General features: G+C 34.5%; 1 protein-coding gene across 1 annotated transcript in view; it reads left to right on the top strand.

The window, feature by feature from the left end:
* The first annotated feature begins 5,458 nt into the window (after positions 1 to 5,458).
* The window catches only part of LOC145268688 (pre-mRNA-splicing factor SYF1-like), a 107,811-nt gene continuing 89,028 nt past the window's right edge, over positions 5,459 to 24,241 (top strand). Inside the window, exons 1-5 of the mRNA XM_080124200.1 lie at positions 5,459 to 5,583; positions 11,494 to 11,642; positions 15,507 to 15,630; positions 19,628 to 19,825; positions 23,241 to 23,375. Of these exons, the coding sequence (XP_079980326.1) occupies positions 5,551 to 5,583; positions 11,494 to 11,642; positions 15,507 to 15,630; positions 19,628 to 19,825; positions 23,241 to 23,375 (639 nt within the window). The 5' untranslated portion in view covers positions 5,459 to 5,550. The remainder of the gene's footprint in view (positions 5,584 to 11,493; positions 11,643 to 15,506; positions 15,631 to 19,627; positions 19,826 to 23,240; positions 23,376 to 24,241) is intronic.

Raw genomic sequence — 24,241 nt, 5'->3', positions numbered from 1 at the left:
AATTTTAAAAATTTTAAAACTTTTAAATTATAAATCACATTACTTAATATATATATATATATATATATATATAAGAGGAAATAGTTCATAAAACATGTAAAAAAACACTTTTAAAATCCGTGGAGTTTTGAAGAAATACTTTCCTTCTCATCAGAGGGTAGGATTTAGCAAAATGCGGGATCAGATTTTGCTTGCAAAAGTATTTAATGAAACTGCAAGTAAGTCAAAGATCTTACTTGATAACAAAAGTGAAGCAGAGGGAATACGGTGAAGAAAAAAGTGATTTCACGTGAATGGATAGTGAAGGGTAAAGTATCCAATAACGATAAAATCCAAAAATGCAAATCCAAGAAATTTCCATTCGCACAAGTAAAATCCAAGGGAATCGCGTGATTGGAAGATGGTCCAAAATAATCCAATAGGCCGAAATCGTGGAATAATTCACAAATAGGTGCAAGGAAAACGGGAAAGAATTCCAATAATATTATCAAAAGAAAAATACGATATGCGTTAGACTTGGCTGCCGAGACAAGGCGTAATTAAGAAAAATGAGTGAAGAAGAGAGAAAAAAAATGAGTGAAGAAGAAGGTAAAAATAAAAAAGATTGAATGGTGATAGAATTAAATATAAAATAGAAACGCAAATGTCAAAATGACCCAGACAAGATGACGTTAAAAGGCGCCAAAAATATAGGGAAAAAAAGAGGTCAACTGAAATGTACAAGATATTATTTTAGAAAATATCAGCAGAGGTTATTAAAAGCCACACAAAAAAAATATTTTTATTTTTTATATATATATAAATATATATATATATATATAAATATAAATATATATATATAAAATAAACTACTAAACATATATATATGTTATATATGTTTATTATTTTATTTTATACAGGGTGACCCCAAAAAACGGGCCCCAACTCTAATTAGGCCCCGTTTCTTAGTGTTTTGTTTAAATGAAATGAAACTTTGGTCATAACTAGTTTATTATATTCAAAACATCACATCAAAACACTAGCATCTTTGGCCTTTTTTTCTCCGTTGACTGTAAAATGCTCAGAAAAACAATTGAATGTCCTCTGTTTTTTTGGGGGTCACCCTGTATATATATATATATATATATATATATATATATATATATATATATATATATATATATATATATATATATATATAAACTAATAAACATATATATATATATGGAAAGAGTGATGGAGAAATAATGGCCAAATTTGGGCATATTTTATTGATTCTCATAAAATTTTAACCATAGAATAGTATTATAATCTTCAAAAAACGCCTGCAAATTTTAATGTAGTTTGGGCCCATAGAACCAAATATATGAGCATTTCAATATTCAATTTGGCTACGAATATAGATATATCCATATATATTAGGGAAGACAACCGAAGCAGCAAAATTGAAGCTGCCTGCCAGGACACTATATATATACAAATGTAGGCAAATTTAGACATATTTTATTGGTTTGAAATTATGTTGTTGTTTTTTGTTTATTTTACCAATTGTCATAAAATTTTACCCACAGAATAATATTATAATTTTCAAAAAACCTGCAAATTTTCATGTGCCTTCGTCCGATAGAACCAAAGATATTAGCATTTCAATGTTCAATTTGGCTACGAGTATACATATATCCATATACCACCTTTTTTTGGCAATTTTATAAGTTCCGAATCTCAGTGACTATTGATCAAAATTTAACAAATGTAGGCTCGCTGGAAAGGTAATGACCAGATTTGTGTATTGGGCTATGTGACATTAAGGAGATCATCTATCATCCAGAGTCTATTTTTAGCACTTTTTTATAGCCATAAAATATTTCGGTTAAGGTACAGTATCTTTCTACCCTCAAAATATCCTTTCAAGTTACGGCTATCATAAGTTTTCAAGGGTGCTGAAAATGAAAATAACCTTTAAAATTCCAGAAAACTTATAGTTTCCAAGATATGAAGAAATTATAGCTTTAAAAAGTGGGGGATCACTTTTCTGTATTAATTTAACATAAAATGAGAACCTACTTTATTATCTGCTTTTTTGGGGGGGAGGTGTCTGTTATTCTTTATAGGGGTAGTGTTTATTGTGGCCTGGTAGACTAACACAAAACCTACCACAAAAAACTTGTTTTCTACAGGTTTTTGGGTGTGCAGAAAACAAATATCGCATTTAAATTTTCTGCAAATAAGTATTTTTCGAGATAGTTAGATAAAATGGCCACTGCTTACAATATAAAGAATTATATTGTTTAATTAATACCTGGAAATATACTTATTTGCAAAAAACTTAAATGCGATATTCGTTTTCAGCACACCTGAAAACCTATAGAAAACAAATTTTTAATGTAGATTCTGTGTTGGTCCATCAGGCCACAATTACCAAAATAAATACCACCCTTAGGCAGACGCCTATAGGTGGCTATAAAGTGAGTGTTCATTTTATGTCAAATTGATATATAAAAGTGATCCCCCACCCCCGTTTTGAAATTATAATTTCTTCATATCTTGGAAACTACTCAGTCCCTGGAATTTTAAATGTTATTTTCGTTTTTAGCACCCCCGAAAACCCATAATAGTGATAATTTTAAAGGATTTTTTGAGGGTGGGAAGATACTCCACCTTTACCAATGTTTCAATCATAATCATTTGTTTTCCTGATTTTGCATATATCTGATATTTCCCCAAAACCTCTCGCCTTGATTAAAACTTGCTGCTAACCCGACAAGCTACTAAGTCTCATCCCTTTACAGTAGAGATCCCTAGGTGCAAGAAAGCCTTTTACTCCAATAGTTTCTTCCCCAGAACTGCGGGTCTTTGGAACTCCCTTCCGGGATTCTGCTTTCCCAACTGTACTGATATGCAGAAGTTCAAGTGTAATGTGAACAAACATCTTTCTACTCATCTCCCTTCATAATGCTTCTGCAAAGTAAGTCCCTGGTAGTAGCCCCCTGCTTCAAAGTGGCACTGTGCCTTGTTTGGGGTGAAAATTATATTATTATTAACATATGAGAAATATTTGGAATCAAGTCTCCCCTTGCTGTTATTTCAGATCATTTGAAACCATAGCAGTTTTAGTCTCTCCTCCATCAAGGCCAGAAGTTTTCGAGTCCATAGAGAACTCACACACACACACACACACACACACACAATCGTAGAAATATAGATAGATTTCCATTTACATCTAATATTCATAGTTTGTAGAATCGTGTTTTTATTATTCTTTTGAGGAAGCTGGATTATCTTCACATTAAAAACTGAACTTATATCTAACTTGGCCCTCGTAGAGAGATAAATAATTAGGGACAAATACTAAATGTCAAGATTTATTTCAATTCGATATATTTAATTGGTTTTTATCTAGAATTTTTTAAAAGAAGAAAAAATCGATGTACGTACCAATGCGAACTTTTATATTTGGGTTTTAGCCGGGGACAATCAGTGCAAAAGAGAAAGTAAAAAAAAAAATGGAATTAGCCAGGTGAAAGTCACACGATGACATTGCGAATATGCATGCATAACGTAATAGCTATTAGTTCATATTTTAATTTTTAGCTTTGCAGCAAGCATGTCTTCCTAGTACAGTCATTAACATCAAAGGAAAAAGTAACTTGTAAGCTAAACGTTTTGGTTTCGATTCTCAGTGGTAGCGCACAAGTCATTTTTTTTTTTTTTTTAATTTTTAAATCATTACTATATATTGGGTCCAATAGATTATAATAATAAATACGAAATCTGCATTAATAAAAATATCATATTTAAGCGTATCTTATGACTGGGCAATGCCAGGTGGACTGCAAATAGGGTAAACATATTTTAATGAAATCTAATCAACTCGTGGCACCATATTTTTTCCCCCCTTAAATTTTTGTGGTTGAAATCTCATTAAACTCTGATTTTTAAAAAATTTTTTTTTTTTTTTCACAAAGGCATCACCACTTATCAAGACCAAGAGGCACCTCGAGGATAAAAGTTAAAGAGTGTACAGTAGACAATCTCATCAGTCTGATACATGTGCTTTAGCCTTTTGGTCAAGATCAAAGTGTAGTATCTGTTCCGGCAGATGCTGCACTTAAGATAATTTGTACCAGTCAATGGAGGGGAAACCCTCTATACTGGGACAATTATTATTTTTGGTAACCAGAGTGACCCCTTTTAGGGGAGCTGGTTTTTACCTCACATTAAAAACGGCCTTGTGCCTAATTTGCTCAATGGGGGAGCAAATAAATACCATCTGTTCTTCAGATGCTGCACTTCTATTTCTTGTTCTCTTTCAGTGGAGGAGAAATCCTTCACGACTGAGACAATTTTTATTTTTGTACCTTTTCTCCGCGTTAAAAAACGACCCTGGTGTCTAACTCTGTCCCGTGGGGAGGCATAGTAAATAGGTACATGTATTTGAACTCTTAAGGAGCTTCTGTCTCCATGGGTCACTTAAAAATCGGGGCATTTAAATATTCAGCATTTAGAGATTTGTGACCACTTCCATTGTCTTTTTTTTGGAAAATTTTATACATATGATAAAAAGTTACATTAAAATAAGATATATTTGAAGTTTCAAAGGGAGTTCGGTCATCATAACTTTCTTGGGTTAACAAGGCACTTGTCATCCCCAGAAAAGTTTATACTTAGTAATGGGACAATTCCAATATTTATCCCGATAATAGATAGATTTCCATTTACATCTAATATTCATAGTTCGTAGAATCGTGTTTTTATTATTCGTTTGAGAAAGTTGGATTATCTTCATATTGTGCCTCAAGTGCTGGTAATAATGATAAAATAATAAATATTCATTGATTTTAAACAATCAGTAAAACTAAAATCGATAGATCACCCCCCCCACACACACATGCACCCACAACCACAACTGAGTTTTTACGTTTGAGAAAATATATGTGCATTTGAGACGTTTTTTTTATGGTAATCCGGACAACATAACCATTTTACAGTGAAATATTTAGAGATTTATAAAGAATCGGAATCGGAATCAGTAATTGTATCGGAAGCGGGAATTTAGCACAAAATCGGTATTTGTATTGGGAAAATATTGGAATCGTCCCATCACTAAAGAAAATCAATTAAGTAAGTTTGAATTATTAAGTTGCTTCCTTTTTTTTTTTTAAATGTTTTTAAAATGCTGATAAGACAACTGCTTTTCTGTTAGGAATAAAATTTGATTTTCTTATTTAAAAATAAAACTACTTGATCGATTTATACATAAATAAAGGTATTCATATTCAATAACCACGAAATAATATATTTAAGTTACATATTTGTTATTCACTCTGAAAGTGTGTGTGTGTGTGTGTGTGTGTGTGTGTGTGTGTGTTGTTTGTTTGTTTGTTTTAGCAATAAAATAAATTTGTAAAAATTAAATTTTATAAAAAAAGTCGTTTAATCCGGGCAATATTTACTATGGAAACTTTTTTCATTAAACACCGGCTCTTCCTAAACAGGAAGTACTTCCGGTAGCATGTTTAAATTTTGTTTTGGTGATTAATTTTGTATAGTTTTGTAGTTCATATTTTAATTATGCCGGACGTTAACTTGAAAAATATTTATTTTGTAAGTATTCCTGGCCATTGTATAGTTTTATATCAAGTCGAGTTTTGAAATTTTATTTTTTAAATATTTTTTACGTGTTATGAAACTTCGTCATTTTGCGTTTTGTCGTTGCTTACCCGTATTTATACCGCGCTTCTTTTTATATTAAAAAGTGAAAACTAAAGAAAGATGCACCCGTGGAGGAAAGAAAAATCGTCCACCAAAAATCACCTAAATTGATGAAGTAATTTTATTGTTTATGAAGAGACATTATCGTGCTATTTTCTTTAAATAGGAGATACTACTGCAGTACTGCACTTATATTACCATGCTGAAATAATAACGCTAATATTTAGAAAGCCATTCTTAACATGGGAAGGGAAGGTGGTTTTGTAATTATGCTGTACTTTCATCTTACAATGCTATTTTTGGGTTTGTTTTCTTGGTACTCATGCAGGGAGTGAGTGATCCGTGCTGAAATAATAACGTTATTTTGAAAGCCATTCTTAACATGGAGAAGGGAGGGGTAACTATTCTATGCTTCCACCTAAAAAAGGATATGGTGAAACTTCAATTTAACTTGAAAATATGGTACTCATGCAGAGATTAATCCGTGCTGAAATAATAACGTTGTTATTCAAAAAGCCGTTCTTAATATGGGGAGGGGAGGGTGTTTTGTTCCTATTCTGTACTTTAACCTTACAATTGAATAAAAAAAAACATATCATAAAACTTTAATTAAACGTGGAAATACGATTTTAAAAAATAGCGCGGATCATTCTCTGCATTAGCACCGTTTTCTTATACACATAGATTCGAAAAAGTTGTCAAAAAACAAATATATAACAAATAAATGTTATCAAAGGCAAGATAAATTACTTTTCTACCTAACTGATTACCAATATGTTTTTAGTGTTTTTATTTGATGTAACATGTTTATTCAGCTCGAAAAAACATACAGTGTTTACCGATGGATTGGAAAATTGGGTTTGTTTTACTATACGCATTGTCGAAAAAGAAATAAAACAAAAGTGGAAGAAACCCACCCAATAAATGTCACGGTAACATTTATTGGGTAGGTTTCTACAACCATTTTGTTTTGTTTCTTATTTTGAAGTTATTATCGAGACTTCAAAAACGTTGCGACCATCTTGTTCTCCGACAGCGTTCAACAATACTCGTTTTTCGAACCGAATAAATATTTTACATTTCAGTAAAAAAAAACAGTAAAAACTTATCCAGTTAGGTAAAAAAAATAACTTATCTTGCCTTTGATTACATTTATTTGTTATATATTTGTTTTTTGACAACTTTTTCGAATTTATGTGTACAGTAAAGGAAAGATAAGTTATTTTGGGTTTGTATTACTGTACACATAGATTCGAAACAAATAAATGTTATCAAAGGCAAGATAAGTTACTTTTCTACCAAACTGGATATATTTTTCATGTTTTTATTCAATGTAACATATTTATTCAGCTCGAAAAACATACAGTGTTTACCGATGTATTGGAAAATTCAAGATGGTGTCTCACACCCTCTTTAACACCGTAAGTATGGAAAAAGGTGTTATAAATAAAATACTATTAAAAACCCGCCGAATATATGTCAACCTATGTCACGGTAACATATATTGAGCGAGTTTTTAACAGTGTTTTATCCGGTTTTTTATTTATAACATCTTATCCCACACTTACCATGTTAAAGAGAGAATAAGACGCCATCTTGAATGTTCCAATACATCGGTAAACACTGTATGGTTTTCGAGCTGAATAAACATGTTACATTGAATAAAAACACGAAAAATATATCCAGTTTGGTAGAAAAGTAACTTATCTTGCCTTTGATAACATTTATTTGTTATATATTTGTTTTTTGACAACTTTTTCGAATCTGTGTACAGTAATACAAACCCATTATTTTTACATATACTAGCCTGGGTGCCCGGCGTTGCCCAGGTGTTTGGAGGTGTGTGTTGAGCAAAAAAAGTTGTAGTAGGTAGGCTCGAACCTGTGATTCGAAGGCAGAAAAGTGGAGGCGTGGGTTAGGGTTATTGTGTTGGTTGAATGAAAAAAATTGCAAGTGCAAAAAAAAAAAAATAGGAGCAGTAAGCAGGCTTGAACCTGTATCACGCCAAAGGAAAAAAAGGTGAAAAAAAAAAACAAAAAAAAACTGTCTTACCGATGTACCTACCATGGTTGTGACATCACGAGCGGTCAAAATAACGTCGTAGAAGCGAGGGTTGAATAAATTGCAAAATATGCTAGCGAAAAAAAAACGACCCTCCCTGTACAAAAGTGCCCAGTTGAGGGTGGAGGAATTAATGTTTTTAGCCAATTTTTCGATAGTTGTCGCCCAAAGGGTCGAGCTTCAAAATGATACCGATCTCATGAAAATCCATCGCATCTGTCAAAAGTTTTAGGCAGATATGATGATGATTGCAACGTCTTGTCAGACGGGTGCCACTCCCCTGGTCACTGAAAATCTATGTGCCTGAAGATGACTTTTTAGTCCTGCCAGCGACTTGCAGATATGACACTGAAGACGGTCATTGGTATACATACATATATACATACACACATATACATATATATACACATACATACATATACATACATACATATACAATACAAATACTTATGTTAAGAATAAGTAGGTTTGAAAATATATACATACACATATATAAATATACATACATATTGGGTAATCCACATAGCTGTGTAGATATTTTAACTCCTACAACTGCTAATTTAACATTAATAAAATGAAAAGAGTGGGATTGTGTAACTATGGTTATAGAATTGAATTACCCTAACAAATTTATACAAGCAATTGAATTACCCTAACAAATTTATACAAGCAATTGAATTACCCTAACAAATTTATACAAGCCCTTGCCCGATTCGGATATCTACACAGCTATGCGGATTACCCAATATATAACTTGGACCTTATTACCAAACGGATGTAAAGAACGCATAACATGGATTTTACCAAGCAAGATGGATCTAAAAAAACTTTCATATCCTTTTTCTGCAAATCCTCAGGACTTCTGATAAATTTATTATTTTGACTTTCCATGTCTCACTGACTTTAGCAAATAGGGTGCATACCTTTATAAGTATTTGCTAATATTTTCTCTCCTCTGATGAGATGGTAGACATCGAAACCCTATAGCTTAAGGAGATTAATTTCTAAAGCATTCTTTGTCTTGCTTAGAATAATAAAAATTCTTTGATATGAAACTTAACCACTTCATTTCATTTCAATCAGAGTTTTTTAAATTCATTGAATTACAATTTAATATATATATATATATAAAAAATCTGTATTTTTTTTTTTTTTTTTAATATCCATGTTAGAAGTGTGGCCAGACGCAACCTATCCGACATAAAAACACTGCAGTTAACATCACGTCAACTCTTCATTCAACTTTCTTCAACTTAACATCATGGCAAACAAAAAGAAAAATATAAAAGATTGACGAGGGAGTTTTACTCTGTAATATATTTCTTAAGAATAAACACTTGTTTATTTTTATAATTTCACGTTGCAATTTTGGCTTCAAACATATTCAGTACGTACTTTATTTTCCATCTATATATATAAAAGCAAGATGTGTGTACGTATGTATGTTCGCCTTTTGTGTATGTCCGAGAAAGGCATTTTTCCAAGAAGCGATCGATCGACTCACTTCTTCTTAAAACTTTTTATATCACGTCTAAATGATAATATCTACGAGTTAACGAGGGTCGCCTGTCTATTTAATTTGCCCGACTTTCAAAAGATAAATATTCCACATAATCGGATCGCCGCATGTTGGTTTCACTTTTCAATATAAAAACAGCGAAACCGGATTCGAACCGGATGTAAACATCACCGTCAACTATCCTGCAGTAAAACGATTTGACCTCGTTAAAAACTGGGGAATAGCGTGATGTTTGAGATTAACTTTTAAATCGCTCTTACATTGACTGTCGCTGTAGTGCAGGTGTTCAGGCTTAGCCTATGGGCCTCAAGGCGCCGGGTTTGAGCCGACCTGTCACCAAGCCCCCTCCCTTATTTTTTTTTTTCCATTTTTAAAATCGCTGTTTTTATTTATCGTTTGTTTATTTATCGTTTTTTTATTTATCGTTTTTTTTATCATTTTTTTTTAATCATTTTTTTTTATCGTTTTTTTTTTAAATATTTAAACAGGGTTAAGTTTCCTTTTTGTTCTTCTTTACCTCCCCCCAAACGCACGCACCTACAAGCACCTGGGCAACGCCGGGTACCCCCCGCTAGTATATATATATATATCCTCCATTTATACTCTATTCTTGTTTTGCACTATTCATACAACAAACCTAAATGTGTTTCCCCAATCTTAGTGTAATTATTCCACCTCGGATCATTATTTTACTTATATTGAAGTTCACGATATAACACCCATTTATATAAAAAACAAAAAAACAAATGTAAAGAAAAATCTGTATGATATACATACCCATGATGAAACGAAAATGTCATATTCCAAAAATCACATAAATTGGTCCACTGGTTGTATTTTTAAGTAAAAAAATCAAATTTTATGAATAACCAAAGAGTGACAATCTGCCTGCCATTTTGAGAGCAATCTCAAAAAACAAAGGGAGATAATTTAGACTTACAAGATTTATATTTGTAATGCCTATGAATTTTCATTAATTTAATATATAAACAGCTATATGTCTGCTTGTCTGTCTCCATATTTTCAAACTCTCTCCCAAACTAAAAGTTGCAGAGCGGCGCTAGGGGTCTCAAATGATGAGATTTTTTACGGGCCGTTCTTTTATGGGTCTTTAGCCGGTTAAAATAGTTTTTAAGGGTTAAAAATGGGTCAAAATTGAAAAAATCGTTAAACATTTTGTATATTCATCTTAGTTTATTTTTAATCAGTTTATAAGCTGATCTAAAATGGAATACGTACATAAAATCTGTTGCCAAGGTTGCTGAAAAAATGATGGGATCATTCTATCGATCCAGTAGATGTCTACATGCTGATGCAATTCTCTATTTATATAAGAGCCAGGTACATCCAAGGACAGAGTATTGCTGTCACATCTGGGCCGAAGCTGCTAGGAAGACCTGCCTTGACACAGTTCAGAATAAACCCCATAGCCTTGGGGGATGTTCTTTTCTCTTCCCTGCAACCTCTTTCTCACAGAAGAGACGTTGCAAGCCAGTCTCTGGCTTTATCGTTATTTTCATGGCAAGTGCTTATCAGAGCGCCACTCTATGGTCTCCCCTCGTCAAAAATTCACGAGAAACACTCGTCTGGCTGTAAACACTATCAATAATTTCCCCCACTCTTTATCTGTGCCTAAACCTAAACGTAGATTCCATGAACAAAGATTCTTTCTAAGAACTGCGCACCTGTGGAACTCTCTTCCGTTTGCCTGTTTTCCAGCTGACTACAATATGGCCGTCTTCAAGTCCAATGTAAACAAGTTCTTGATGAGCTGTTCTCCTTAAGTAATCCAATTTATCAAATTTACACTTTTTAACGATAACTATGATATTGTCCTTTTGACCACTGTACAATCTGTAACCCTTATCCTCGAGTGGCCTCTTGACCTTGATAAGTGGTGATTCTTTTGTTAAAAAAAGAAAAAAATAGTGTGTCACGTTGGTACAGTGGTAAAGTCACCAGCTTTGAATGCCACAGTTTCGGTTTCGATTCTAGCTGATGGCACCTAAATACTTTTTTTTTTTTACTTTTGGAATCACAACTCTGTATACGAAATCTGGACAAATTAAGATATCATATTTACATGATTTTTGGAGTATGATATTTTCATTTTGTCGTGGTGTACGTACATCATGTAGATTTTTCTCTATTTTTCGTTTTTTATATAGGGGAATTCTGGACAAGAACCTATATCGTAATTTTTTTTTTTTTTTTTTTTGCAGGAGGAGAGTGATCTCCCTTACGAAGAGGATATCCTCCGGAATCCATATTCTGTGAAATGTTGGCTACGATACATCGAACACAAGAAAGAGGCGCCCAAAAACGTGATCAACATGATTTATGAAAGAGCAATCAAAGAAATGCCTGGCAGGTTCGTATTTCTACTTTTTTATCCTCTTCTCCTGAAAGAAAAGATAGAGACTAGATCAGTCATGTATATATATTTACTAGCTGGCCGCCCGGCGTTGCCTGGTCGTACAATACGCTTAAACATAATATTTTAATTTATGCAGATTGCATATGTATTATTATAGAATCAATCCCCCATTGATTATTATATATTACAAGGAATTATTTGCCTGGTGGACTAATTTGCAAAATAAATGAAATAAAAAATAATGGTAATGTCGTTCATCAGATTCCGTCTGTGTTTGTTTACAATATCATGTCAGCTGATATTTGGGCTTGACGATGAATGCCCTGGTAAAGTCATTTCTCAATTGTTTAGTTTTAAAAATATGCAAACGAAGAAATGATTTGCAGCGATTTCGAATGATACCTCTTTTTTTTATCGTAAATCGAACTCATTAATGAGAAAAAATTTAAAAGAAATCGTGAGGTACACCCGGGCTTGACATTTGATCTGTAGTCAAATGCTCGGCCATTGAGCTATATTTCCAGATGTCAATAATTCTGATTTTTTTTTTTTTTTTTTTTTAAGAAGAAAAGGTTTGTTGAGATTTTATTATCTCCCTTGCCGGGGCAACAAAAAGAAATAACCCTGTAAAAATTCATTTTCTTTTTTTATAAGGTTGGATTTTTTTTTTTTTTTTTTTTTTTTTTTTTTATTCTGATCGAATGAATTTCTTTACAAAACATATCTAAGAACACTACCAGACACATAAATTACCTTTATGTGAAATTTGCAAAAGATGGGTTCAGCCATTTCAGAACCTATGAGGAAGGCACTTTCTCACACACACAAAGTGACTTTTATATAAGAGAGATACAGGGTGTCCAAAAAGTCACTGAAGTGTTTCTTTTTGTTTTGTTTTTTTTTTATGGAAAAAGAATGGATTTTCGCTGTTTCATCTGTAACAAATTTTTTTTTTTTTCCATGAAAAACGAACAGATTTTCAATGTTTCATATATAACAAGTGTTTTTTTTTTTTATTTTTCCATGAAAAACGAACAGATTTTCAATGTTTCATATATGACAAGTGTTTTTTTTTTTTTTTTTTTCCATGAAAAACGAACAGATTTTCAATGTTTCATGTATAACAAGTGTTTTTTTTTTTTTTTTTTTCCATGAAAAACGAACAGATTTTCAATGTTTCATATATAACAAGTGTTTTTTTTTTTTTTCTATTCTGATTCTTTATTTTTGATGATATTTTTCTGTAATTTTCACACAATCTGACATTGAAAAATTTAAAAAAACAAATGCAAAATTCAAACAATCTTTTATTCATGAAAAATAATGTTTTTTAAATTTTGCTCATTTTTAGATTCACGTATTTGTGCTCTTTCCAAAACATTATTCATGACAGATTGCAGAATCTCTGGATTGCGATTTAACTCCTTTATTTCGTTCCTGATGTTTTCCTTCAATTTTTGCAGGGTTTAACGTACAAATATGGATTTGTTTATGATCGAATTGATTTGTTTATGGTCTTAGAAAACGTTTAAATGTGAACAAATTTGCAATTTTGAAAGCCAATGCATTTTTTGGAGTGAGAAATTTTTGCCAATTTTTTTATTTAAGAAATAAAATTTGACGTTTCTGAATTTTTGAGATGAGGATTGGTTCTTCGTATTATTTGGATTCTCCAAACTACTGTTCTCATCTTGAGTGTGATTTTCACAATGTTTCGATCGATGTAACCTCCGACCTTCTTCAGGTGTATCTTGTCGAACTTGGGAATGTTTTTGGACGGAATTTCGAATGGAACTCTTTATTTACTTCACAGAAGTTGCATGCTCTTTTCCTGTCAGCATGCTACACCCGTAAAGTAAATAGAAGTTTTCGTTCGAAATTCGGTCCAAATTGCAGAGTTTGACAAGATACACCTGAAGAAGGTCAGAGTTTTTTTTTTTTTTTAATTTTTTTTTTTTTAATTTTTTAAAAATTTTTTATTCAATTTTCACCCCAAACAAGGCACAGTGCCACTTTGAAGCAGGGGGCTACTATCAGGGATTTAATTAGCAGGGTCATTATGAAGGGAGATAAGTAGAAAGATGCTTGTTAACATTACACTTGAACTTCTGCATATCAGTGCAGTTGGGAAAGCAGAATCCCGGAAGGGAGTTCCAAAGACCTGCAGTTCTGGGGAAGAAACTATTGGAGTAAAAGGCTTTCTTGCATCTAGGGATCTCTACTGTAAAGGGATGAGACTTAGTAGCTTGTCGGGGGTAGTTACGTCAAGGAGGTACAAGTGTTTACAGTTCGTCAGAGCATTCACCATTAAAGTATTTGTATCATCTACGGCAACACATCAAAGGCTGTAAATGACAAAGTTCTCTCTGATTCTCTCTCCTCTGATCTCGAGCGCGTGGTTCAGTGGGGGAAGATGTGGCTGGTTACCTTTAATGCATCCAAAACCAAACTCCTATCCTTACATCATCAACGCTCTGATCCCCAGCTGGCATCAATTGTGATGGATGGCTCTCGTCTGGGTGAGGCTCCGTGTTTTGACAAGCTTCTGGGTTTGACCTTTACTCCTGATCTGAAATGGAACACGTACATCAAGTCTGTTGCCAAGGTCGCTGGAAAGATGGTGGGATCCTTCTACCGCTCGAGAAGATATCTCACTACTGATGCAATTCTCTATCTATATAAAAGCCAAGTACGTCCAAGGATGGAATACTGTTGCCATATCTGGGCAGGAGCTGCTAAAAACAGCGTATCCTTCCTTGACAGAGTACAAAATAGACTTCGTGGCTTAGTGGGGGATGCCCTTTTCTCTACCCTGCAACCTCTCTCCCACAGAAGAGACGTTGCGAGCCTGTCCTTGTTTTATCGTTATTTCCATGGCAGATGCTCGTCTGAACTCCAATCTCTGGTCCCCCCTCGCCAATCTTTCACGAAAAACACCCGTCTAGCTGAATCCACTGCGAAAAATTTCCTCCACTCTATATCTGTGCCTAAATCAAAACGCGGATTCCATGAACAAAGCTTCTTTCTTTGAACTGCACGCCTGTGGAACTCTGTTCCGTCTGCCTGCTTCCCTCCGGACTACAACTTGGATGTCTTCAAGTCCAATGTTAACAAATTCCTAATGAACCGCCCCCTTAAGTAAACACTTCAGCAAATCTCCTCACTAACTTAATGTACTTGCAATAACCCTTATCCCTGAGTGGCTTCCGGGCCTTGATAAGTGGTGATCACTGTGTAAAAAAAAAAAAAAAAAAAAAAAAAAAAAAACAGGCAGAGGGATGCAACATCTCGTCGATGGGACGGAGGCTGAAGCCTAGATGACAGTTCAGGACCTATCAAGTTACATCGACCGACGAAACATGATGAGAACAGTAGTCTGATGAATCTAAATAAAACGAGTAAGATCCAAAATGGTGACAAGCGAAGGATTTTCCATGTTGCGGATGTTTTTTTTGTTTTTCATGTAAAAAAAACAAAAGAAAACGGATTTTCGTTATTTCATATGTAACAAGTGGTATTGTTTTGTTTTTCTTTTCATGGAAAATGAACGGATTTTCAATGTTTCGTATGTAGCAATTTTTTTTTCCATGTTTCCTATGGAACGTTTTTTTTTTTTTTTTTTTTCTTTTCTCCATGTAAAAAGAACAGATTTTTAATGTTTCATATATAACAAGTATTTTCTTTTTTCTTTTCCATGAAAAGAGGACGAATCTTTGTTGTTTTGTATGTAGCAAGTGTTTTTATTTTTTTAATTTTATTTTATTTTTTTTTATTTATTTATTTTTTTTTTTTTGAAAAAGAACAGACTTTTTGGCAGGAAAAGTTCAATATTTTCCTATTTTCTTTTCTTTTTTTTAGTTACAAATTATGGTATAATTACCTGAAGTTGCGGCGTAAACAGATCCGCGGTCGTTGTATAAGTGATCCTGCTCATAGTGATCTTGTCAATGCTTACGAGAGATCTTTAGTTTTCATGCACAAGGTTTGTTGTCAACTCTACTTCTTTGGGGGGGGGGGTCTGTTTTCAGTGATTTATTTATTTTTTTTTTCATTTTGTATGTTTTCTTTTTAAAATAAAAAAAAACATTTTTATAACTTCATAAACATATTTATCATGTAAATACAAATAAAAAATGTTTATTTTTAAAATAAACAAACTTATTTTTATAGTGACGCTGTTTTACAATTTGTCATTGTTCTGAGGGAGACAACTCTCCTTTACTATTCGTTCATTATTTCATCTTATAATTTAGGACGCTAATAAGGATGTCAGTAAGTTTTCACAAGTAACCAATTAGACTTTTATGTTTTTTGATTCTTTTTTTGGAAGGGGGAGGTATTAAATTATAGAACTTGTATAGTTTTTAATATGTGCTTCTGCAGTTTAATTAACACAATTGTAAGTAACACACTGACATTAACCGAGCGGATAAACCGTTTAATATTTCACAAAAATTCTGTTTATAATGGAGAGGGGCCATTGGAAGAGGGTGTTGTATCGGTCCCTACTCCCCCCCCCCATCATTATTACAATTACGGGTCAGAACAACCGTTTAATATTTCACAAAAATTCTGTTTACGTTGAGGGAGAGAAGTTCTGTAATTGAATACCTCTCTCAAAAAAAAAAAAAAGAACGAAAAACTAAAGTTTTGTGAAAACCTACTGATAGCATTATTAGCGTCCTAAATTATGAGATGAATAAATGAGCAAATCTCTCAGTAAAAGACAGTTGTCTCCCTCAGAAGAATAACAAATTGTAAAACAGCGCCTTTATAGTTTCATAAACATATTTATTATAAAATTTCAAATAAAATAAAAACTTGAAATTTTATTCAAAAGTGCAAATAAAGACCAACTGTGTTATTTTTTATCTTTTTATAATTTTATTTTTTATTGCATACTTTTCAATAATGCCCTTTTTTTATATATTTTATTTCAATAAATTGCTTCACAATAGAAATACTGAAGAATGAAAGAAACTGATTTGCCTTGTCACCACTTCCGGCAGAGCTCTGCAATCACGAGGTTGTCTCCTCAGCAACCGACAAGGCTAACATGCTTGCCAGTCGGTTTGCCTCAAACTCCACACTGGACCCTTCCAACCACCCCCTACCTGACTTTCCTATGCGGACAGACGCCACACTAGACGATCTGAAAACCACCCCTGCTCAGGTGCATGCTATCATAAAAAACCTTGACACCTCAAAAGCATGTGGACCCGATCTTCTCCCAGCTGTGCTATTAAAAAAGTGCTCAGCCGAAGTAGCTCCAGTTCTCTCCAAACTCTACAACAAATGTCTTAATGAAGCTTGCTTTCCGGGCTGTTGGAAAACTGCTTCTGTTGTACCAGTATTCAAGAATTCTGGCGAAAGGACAGACCCATCAAATTATCGCCCCATTAGCCTCCTCCCACTTTTTGCCAAAATATTTGAGACCATAATTAACCATGCTCTAGTCCATCATCTTACAGATGCTAAACTACTGACTGACAAACAATATGGATTTAGACAAGCCCGTTCCACAGCAGACATCCTCACCGTGATCTCTGAACGTATATACCAATCACTGGACAAAGCGGGGGAAGGCAGAGCGGTAGCTCTAGATATATCTAAGGCTTTTGACAGGGTATGGCATGAGGGTCTCCTCAGGAAGATTAGATCTTACGGTATCACTGGTAGAATACTTAACATAATTAAATCCTTCTTAGATAAGAGAAAAATCCAGGTAGTCCTCGACGGTCGCACATCTAAACAATATGATATAAATGCGGGAGTGCCCCAGGGTTCTATCCTTGGACCTCTATTGTTCCTGATATTCATAAATGACCTCCCCGACAACATTGCCTCTGAGATGGGTATATATGCTGATGACACTACACTCTATGGCAGACACGACAGGAAGACGAATGAACACATTTCTAAAGAAATGGCAGAAACACTAGAGGAAGACCTCCAATCTGTAGTGGAATGGGGACAAAAGTGGTTGGTCGCGTTCAATGCTGCCAAGACTAAACTAGTTTCATTCAATAATTACAAGAAACCCTCTCTACCACCAATAGCAATGGCCAACGACTCTTTATCTGAGAGTCCATCTTTCAAACTCCTTGGCCTAACGTTCACAGGAAACATGAGTTGGAACAATTACATTGAAGGCATTGCCAGGGCCGCTGCAAGAAAGGTAGGCTCTCTCTACCGTGCTAGAAAACTACTAACACCCGAAAGTATCCTGTACCTCTATAAGGCCACCATTCGCCCATGTATGGAGTATTGCTGCCACATCTGGGCTGGTGCATCTGCTACTAGTCTCTCGCTCCTTGACAAGGTTCAAAAGAGAGTCGCAAATCTGATAGGCCCTGAACTGGCATCTAAGCTTCAGCCTCTGTCCCATCGACGAAATGTTGCATCCCTCTGCCTGTTCTACAAGTATTTTAGTGGTGAATGCTCTGATGAACTGCAATCACTTCCGCCCCCACGACGCGAGCACCCTCGACAAACCCGACAGGCTACTAGATCCCACCCCCACACTGTAGAGGTCCCTAGATGTAAAAGATCTTTTTACTCCAATAGTTTCTTCCCCAGAACCGCAAGACTCTGGAATTCCATTCCAGGTCCCTGCTTCCCCAACAGTACTGACGTGCAGAAGTTCAAGTGTAACGTGAACCGACACCTTGCTGCCCAAATCCCTACATAGTACCCCAGTAGTTGTTGCCCCTGATAGTAGCCCCCTACACCAAAGTGGCAATTTGCCTTGTTTGGGGTGAAAATGTAATTAAAAAAAAAAAAAAAAAAAAAAAAGTTAGAAAGTACATTAGCTGACTTTAACCATTATATCTTTAAAAAAAAAAAAAAAGCATTTTATTTATTTATTTTTTTTTTTAAGTATTAATTATTTCTGTAAAAATCAGTTTACAGATAATCTTGTGTTTGACCTACATTTTCGATAGGGTCTTCAAATTAAGTGACACCGTTTACTTTCGAAGAGTTTCAAAACCGGAAGTTGTATGGATCGGTAAATACTTTAAATCGCCTTATTCATATATGGAATACAGAAGATCAGAGCAACATCGGTACCATCGGTTTTGAATCCAAACAAAGTCGACCAATATCTGGTCACCTATGCCAGACTCTTCATTCAGCCTGTTTTGCGATATACCATTTCCAGGGAGACGGATATAAACAGAGACTAAAGAGAGCCTGACATAGGCGATCAGATATTGGCCCCCTTTTTGTTTGGATTTAAAAACCGACGATACTAATGTTGCATAATGAAGCCACTGACACGTATTGAAATGATCAAGTCATGACACGAGATGATGTCACAGCGGAGGAAGAAAGAAAAAAAGCATGCAGTGGCAGCAACAAAGACTTTTAAGCACATGTCACCACGGCAGGAACTTTTTAAAAAGATGCAATCCAAACTTTTACCAAAATTTTCGGATGGTTGTATACAGTGGAGTGAATTATGCACATCACAGCTGCTGACTAAGCATTTTTTTAAAATTATATTTTAAAAATATCTTTTACTTTTATTTTTGCAAAAATGTTTCTGTAAATATTTAAAAAGAAAAAATATATAAATAAACATTAAAAAAAAATACTTCATGGATATTCTTATGTATTATACTTCAAGAAATGGTTTACTTTATGTATTAATTATTTCTATGAAAATCAGTTTACAAATATTTTTGTGTTGTGACGTACATTTTCGATGGGGGGGGAGTCTTCAGATTTAGTAACACCGTTTACTGCTAATAAGTTTTAAAACTGGACGTCGTTTGTATCGGTGAATATACAAAATAACCAAAGACCCTAGTTTCACTGCTGACTAGCCATGCTTTATTCCTAAGTGAGGTTCTAAACCCTTTTTACCAAGGGACATAACTCAAGCATAAAGTAATTTCTCCTAAAGGGAGATAACTGTTATTGTAGCATTGCGTCATTTCTTGGTTTTTATTTATTTTTTTCTTTTCTCTTATTAGATGCCTCGAATATGGCTGGATTATTGCCAACTTTTGATGGACCAGTGTAAAATAACGTCAACACGTAACACCTTTGACCGCGCGTTGCGGGCTCTACCCATCACACAACACCACAGAATTTGGCCTCTTTACCTGAAACTGGTGACCATGTACCCACTCCCTGAAACAGCGGTGAGGGTCTATCGGCGCTACCTAAAGGTAAAACACATTTTAGCAAAGTTAAACAAACTAGGCTTTCTACATCATCATCATTTTTGGTTTAACATCTGTTCTACATGCTGACATGTGTTGGACAGTTTTCACAATTGACTTTCAAACTAACCTATCTCTGACTAGGTCTTTATTTATCCCTCTTTCTCTAATGTCCATCCTTATCATTTTCTTACAGGTTTCCCTTGGCCCAGTAGTATAGCAGGGAGTTAGGCTGTCCGCCCCGAGTGGCAGGGTGTAAAAATTAGTGATGGGATGATTCCAATATTTTTCCCGATTCCGATATAATCACAGATTCCGTTTCTTTATAAATCTCTAAATATTTAACTATAAGATTGTTATTTTCCCCGATTTTCGTAAAAAAACACATGTTAAATATGCAGATATTTTGCTAAAATACACTTGTGGGGGGGGGGGTGATCTATCGATTTTAGCTTTACTTGTATTTTAAAATCAATAAATATTATTTCATCATTATTACCAGCAATGGAAGATTTTGGTTTAAACAAAATCAAATAAAAAAAAGACAAAAGAATCGTTTTAACATCGGAAAATTGGCATCAATTTTTCTGCTTCCGATACCCCCAAATCTTCTGATTTTTCCGATTCCTGATTCCAACACTAATCAAAAGTATAAAAAATTAAACTAATAAAAAGTTAACAAAAAATATAAAAAATTAAAATTCTGCGACTAATAAAAGCAGTCTAAAATTAGATCCTTGGTTGTAATTCCATGAAAATAAATATTTTGAGGACTTTATCAACAGGTACGGGGGAGGGGAGGGGGGGGCAATGAGTAGTATTTTTAAATGTCGGAACGGTACTTTGGGCACACGGTATTCATTTGTAAAGGTTATTAAAAGGTGTGGAGAGTAAAACTACTGACACCTGAAAGTATCCTGTATCTCTATAAGGCCACCATTCGCCCATGTATGGAGTATTGTTGTCACATCTGGGCTGGTGCGTCTACTACTAGTCTCTCGCTCCTAGACAAGGTTAAAAAAAGAGTCGCCAATCTGATAGGCCCTGACGAAACGTTGCATCCCTCTGCTTGTTCTACAAGTATTTTAATGGTGAATGCTCTGACGAACTGCAGACACTTGTGCCCCCACGACGCAGACACCCTCAACAAACCCGACAGGCAGCTAAATCCCACCCCCACACAGTAGAGATCCCTAGATGTAAAAGATCTTTCTACTCCAGTAGTTTCTTCCCCAGAACCGCTAGACTCTGGAATTCCATTCCAGGATCCTGCTTCCCCAACTGTACTGACATGCAGAAGTTCAAGTGCAACGTGAACCGACATCTTGCTGCCCAAATCCCTACATAATGCCCCAGTAGTTGCTGCCCCTGATAGTAGCCCCCTACACCTGAGTGGCAATGTGCCTTGTTTGGGGTGAAAATGTAATAAAAAAAAAAAAGACTCAGAAAATAACGGATCCTCATCATCGGCAGAAGGACACCGGCTCAATCCGACTGGGATGAATGCCGCTACAAGCATAAGTAAGTAAGCAAATGTATTCACATTGTCTGGGAGACTCACAGAAAAACGGGATTTAAATTGCAGAAATATCCATAAAATGTGTTCTGATGAATTTGCAGTGCTTGTGCATCGTTAAAATATATACTTCTGACCAGTGGCGTAGCAAAGGAGTGTAGACAGTCTGCCCATGGCGGCACATGCTAGGGGCCACATTTTGAGGGGGTAAAAATAAAAAAAATATAAAAAATTAAGTCTGCGACTAATAACAGCAGTCTAAAATTAGATCCTTGATTGTAATTCCATGGAAACAAGTATTTTGAAGACTTTCTGAAATTTTGAAGGTTAACGAATTATCAACAGGAAGTGGTTGGGGGGGGGGGTCAATCTTATGATTGCCCCCGAGCCGCAAAAATAGTTGCGCTATGCAACTGCCTGGGCCTTCATCTCAACTGTTCTACATTTACTACTCCGAGCGTCCATCATTTTTTTCAGGTCCACACTTATCACCCCCCCCATCCCCACCCCCCACCCATGTTTTCCTTGGACTTCCTCTCTCAGCAGGCCCTACTACATCAACTCTTTTACACCCACTAAACCCAGGAACTCTCCTCATCGTATTCAGGTTTTGCATCATTTTATATGGTTGGCATGGCTTTAAGACTAATCTATCTCTGGCCAGGTCTTTATTTATCCTTCATTCTTTCAAGTCTTTAGTCATCACTTCAGCCATGTTTTTTTCTCAGTCTTCCGATGCCAACTGACGATGTAATCTCAACTGAATTTTTTTTTTTTAGATATGTATTAACAATTTGTATTATTTGGACTAGCGTTCTCATCTTAAGTGTTTTTAACACAATATTTCGGTTGGTGTATCGTGTCAAACTCTGGAATCTGCATAGAATTTCAAACGGAATTCGTTATTTAATTTATTTATTTAACTTACTTTATTTAATCCACAAGGGTAGCCTGCTCTCGTTCTCTCAGCCATGATTGTCTTAAGTAATTTGGAATTGTATTTTTTGAGTGTAGTCTGGGTTTACTTTTAGAGAAAAGTATCCCCCTGCCGGGTTGTCTTGAAAAACCCTTGTACAGCGAGACCTTAGACACTCGAAGATAGTATCTAGTTGGCGTTCAAGTTCTCTTTTTAAGTGTGGCTTGCACTGATGCAATATATATTGACTAGCGGGGGTACCTGGCGTTGCCCGAGTGTTTGTTTCCGGGACGGGGGGGGGGAGTTTTAAAAAATGTTATGGTAGGTAAGTAGGAAGGATCAAACCCGGAGTCATGAGTAAAAGTAGGAAAAGAAAGTGTGAAAAAAAAAAAAAAAAAAAGCATCTGCAACGTTAACAGTTCGGCCACCAAGAAAAGTCCATTCCAGTTGTTTAGGAAAAAAAAAAAAAAAAAAAAAAAAAACGACTACGGTAGGTCGGCGCGAACGTGAAAATATAATGTGACTTGCCCAGCACGCTAACCACTACGCCACAGAGCACTGCAGCTTAGTTTAGTGATTTAAAATAACTTCACATGAAAGAACTACGAAGCCAAACCGGTGTTCTCTTCTCAACTGTTCCTTGTGAACGATCCCCAAACGGTGTTAAGTGGTGGCAGTGGGAGGAGGAATTTATTAGAGAGAAAATATTTTACCACTTCCATTGATCTTAACCGATTTTGGCCGTGACTTCTCAGCAGAAAAAGTATAGAAATCTAAGATTATCGAGGAATTTGAGAAATAATAAGTCTATAACACGCCTCAGATATTGTTCTGCCGTTTGTGCATATTATATTTGCATGAAATATCTTGATTTTTAATCCTATTAATGTCAAAATCCGACGGGGGAAAAAATGAGTTCATTTTATTTATATAGAGATGATATATGTAAACTTTTTCTTTTTCTTTTTTTCTTTTTTTTTTTTTTACAGCTTCGCAAAGAACACACTGAGGATTATATTGACTACCTTATATCCATTGGCTGGCTAAATGATGCTGCAATTCGATTGGCTACGATCATTAACGACGAGCAGTTTGTGTCAAAAAAAGGAAAATCTAAACATCAAGTAAGATCATTTCATGTTTTTTTTTTTTGCAATCACCCTCCCCAATGATTCACTCCTAAACTTATCAACTAATCAATATCAATATTTAGACATGAATTAAGATTATTATTCTCCTTTTAGTTGTTTTTTTTTACAACGTTTCTGCCAATGTAACCTCCAGCCATCTTCAAGTACATTCACATTAGATGTTATTGGTGAATAGTGAAAAATAGCACCAAGTCTCTTTTTTTTTCTTTTTTTTCTTTAATAAATTTAGGTCCATTACGTTTTTTTTTTTTTTTTAATAAATTTAGGTCCATTACGTTTTTTTTTTTTTTTTTTTTAATAAATTTAGGTCCATTGCGTTTTTTTTTTGTTTTTTTTAATAAATTTAGGTCCATTGCGTTTTTTTTTTTTTAATAAATTTAGGTCCATTACGTTTTTTTTTTTTTTTTTTAATAAATTTAGGTCCATTGCGTTTTTTTTTTTTTTTTAATAAATTTAGGTCCATTACATTTTTTTTTTTTCTTTAATAAATTTAGGTCCATTGCATTTTTTTTTTTTTCTTTAATAAATTTAGGTCCATTGCGTTTTTTTTTTTTATTAATGTTTATATTTTTGAGATGAGGTTTTATAATTATTTTTTTTTGGATTGTTTGGACTATTGCTCTCATCCTGGTTGTTTTTTTCCACAACGTTTTGGTTGATGTAAGGCGGTCTGAGGTTACATCGGCCGAAATGTGGAAAAAACAACCAGGATGAGAGCAATAGTCCAAATAATACCAAAAAAAAAAAAAAATCATCAATCCTCATCTTAAAAATATACAAACATCATACCAGTTAAGATGTTTTAAATTCCAATTTCTTCTTAAGTTTCTAGTTTTAGA

The sequence above is a fragment of the Euprymna scolopes genome, chromosome 44 (assembly GCF_053919585.1).
Source record: "Euprymna scolopes isolate OS-2025 chromosome 44, ASM5391958v1, whole genome shotgun sequence".
NCBI classification, from domain to species: Eukaryota; Metazoa; Mollusca; class Cephalopoda; order Sepiida; family Sepiolidae; genus Euprymna; species Euprymna scolopes.
This window is presented reverse-complemented; position numbering and strand designations above follow the sequence as displayed.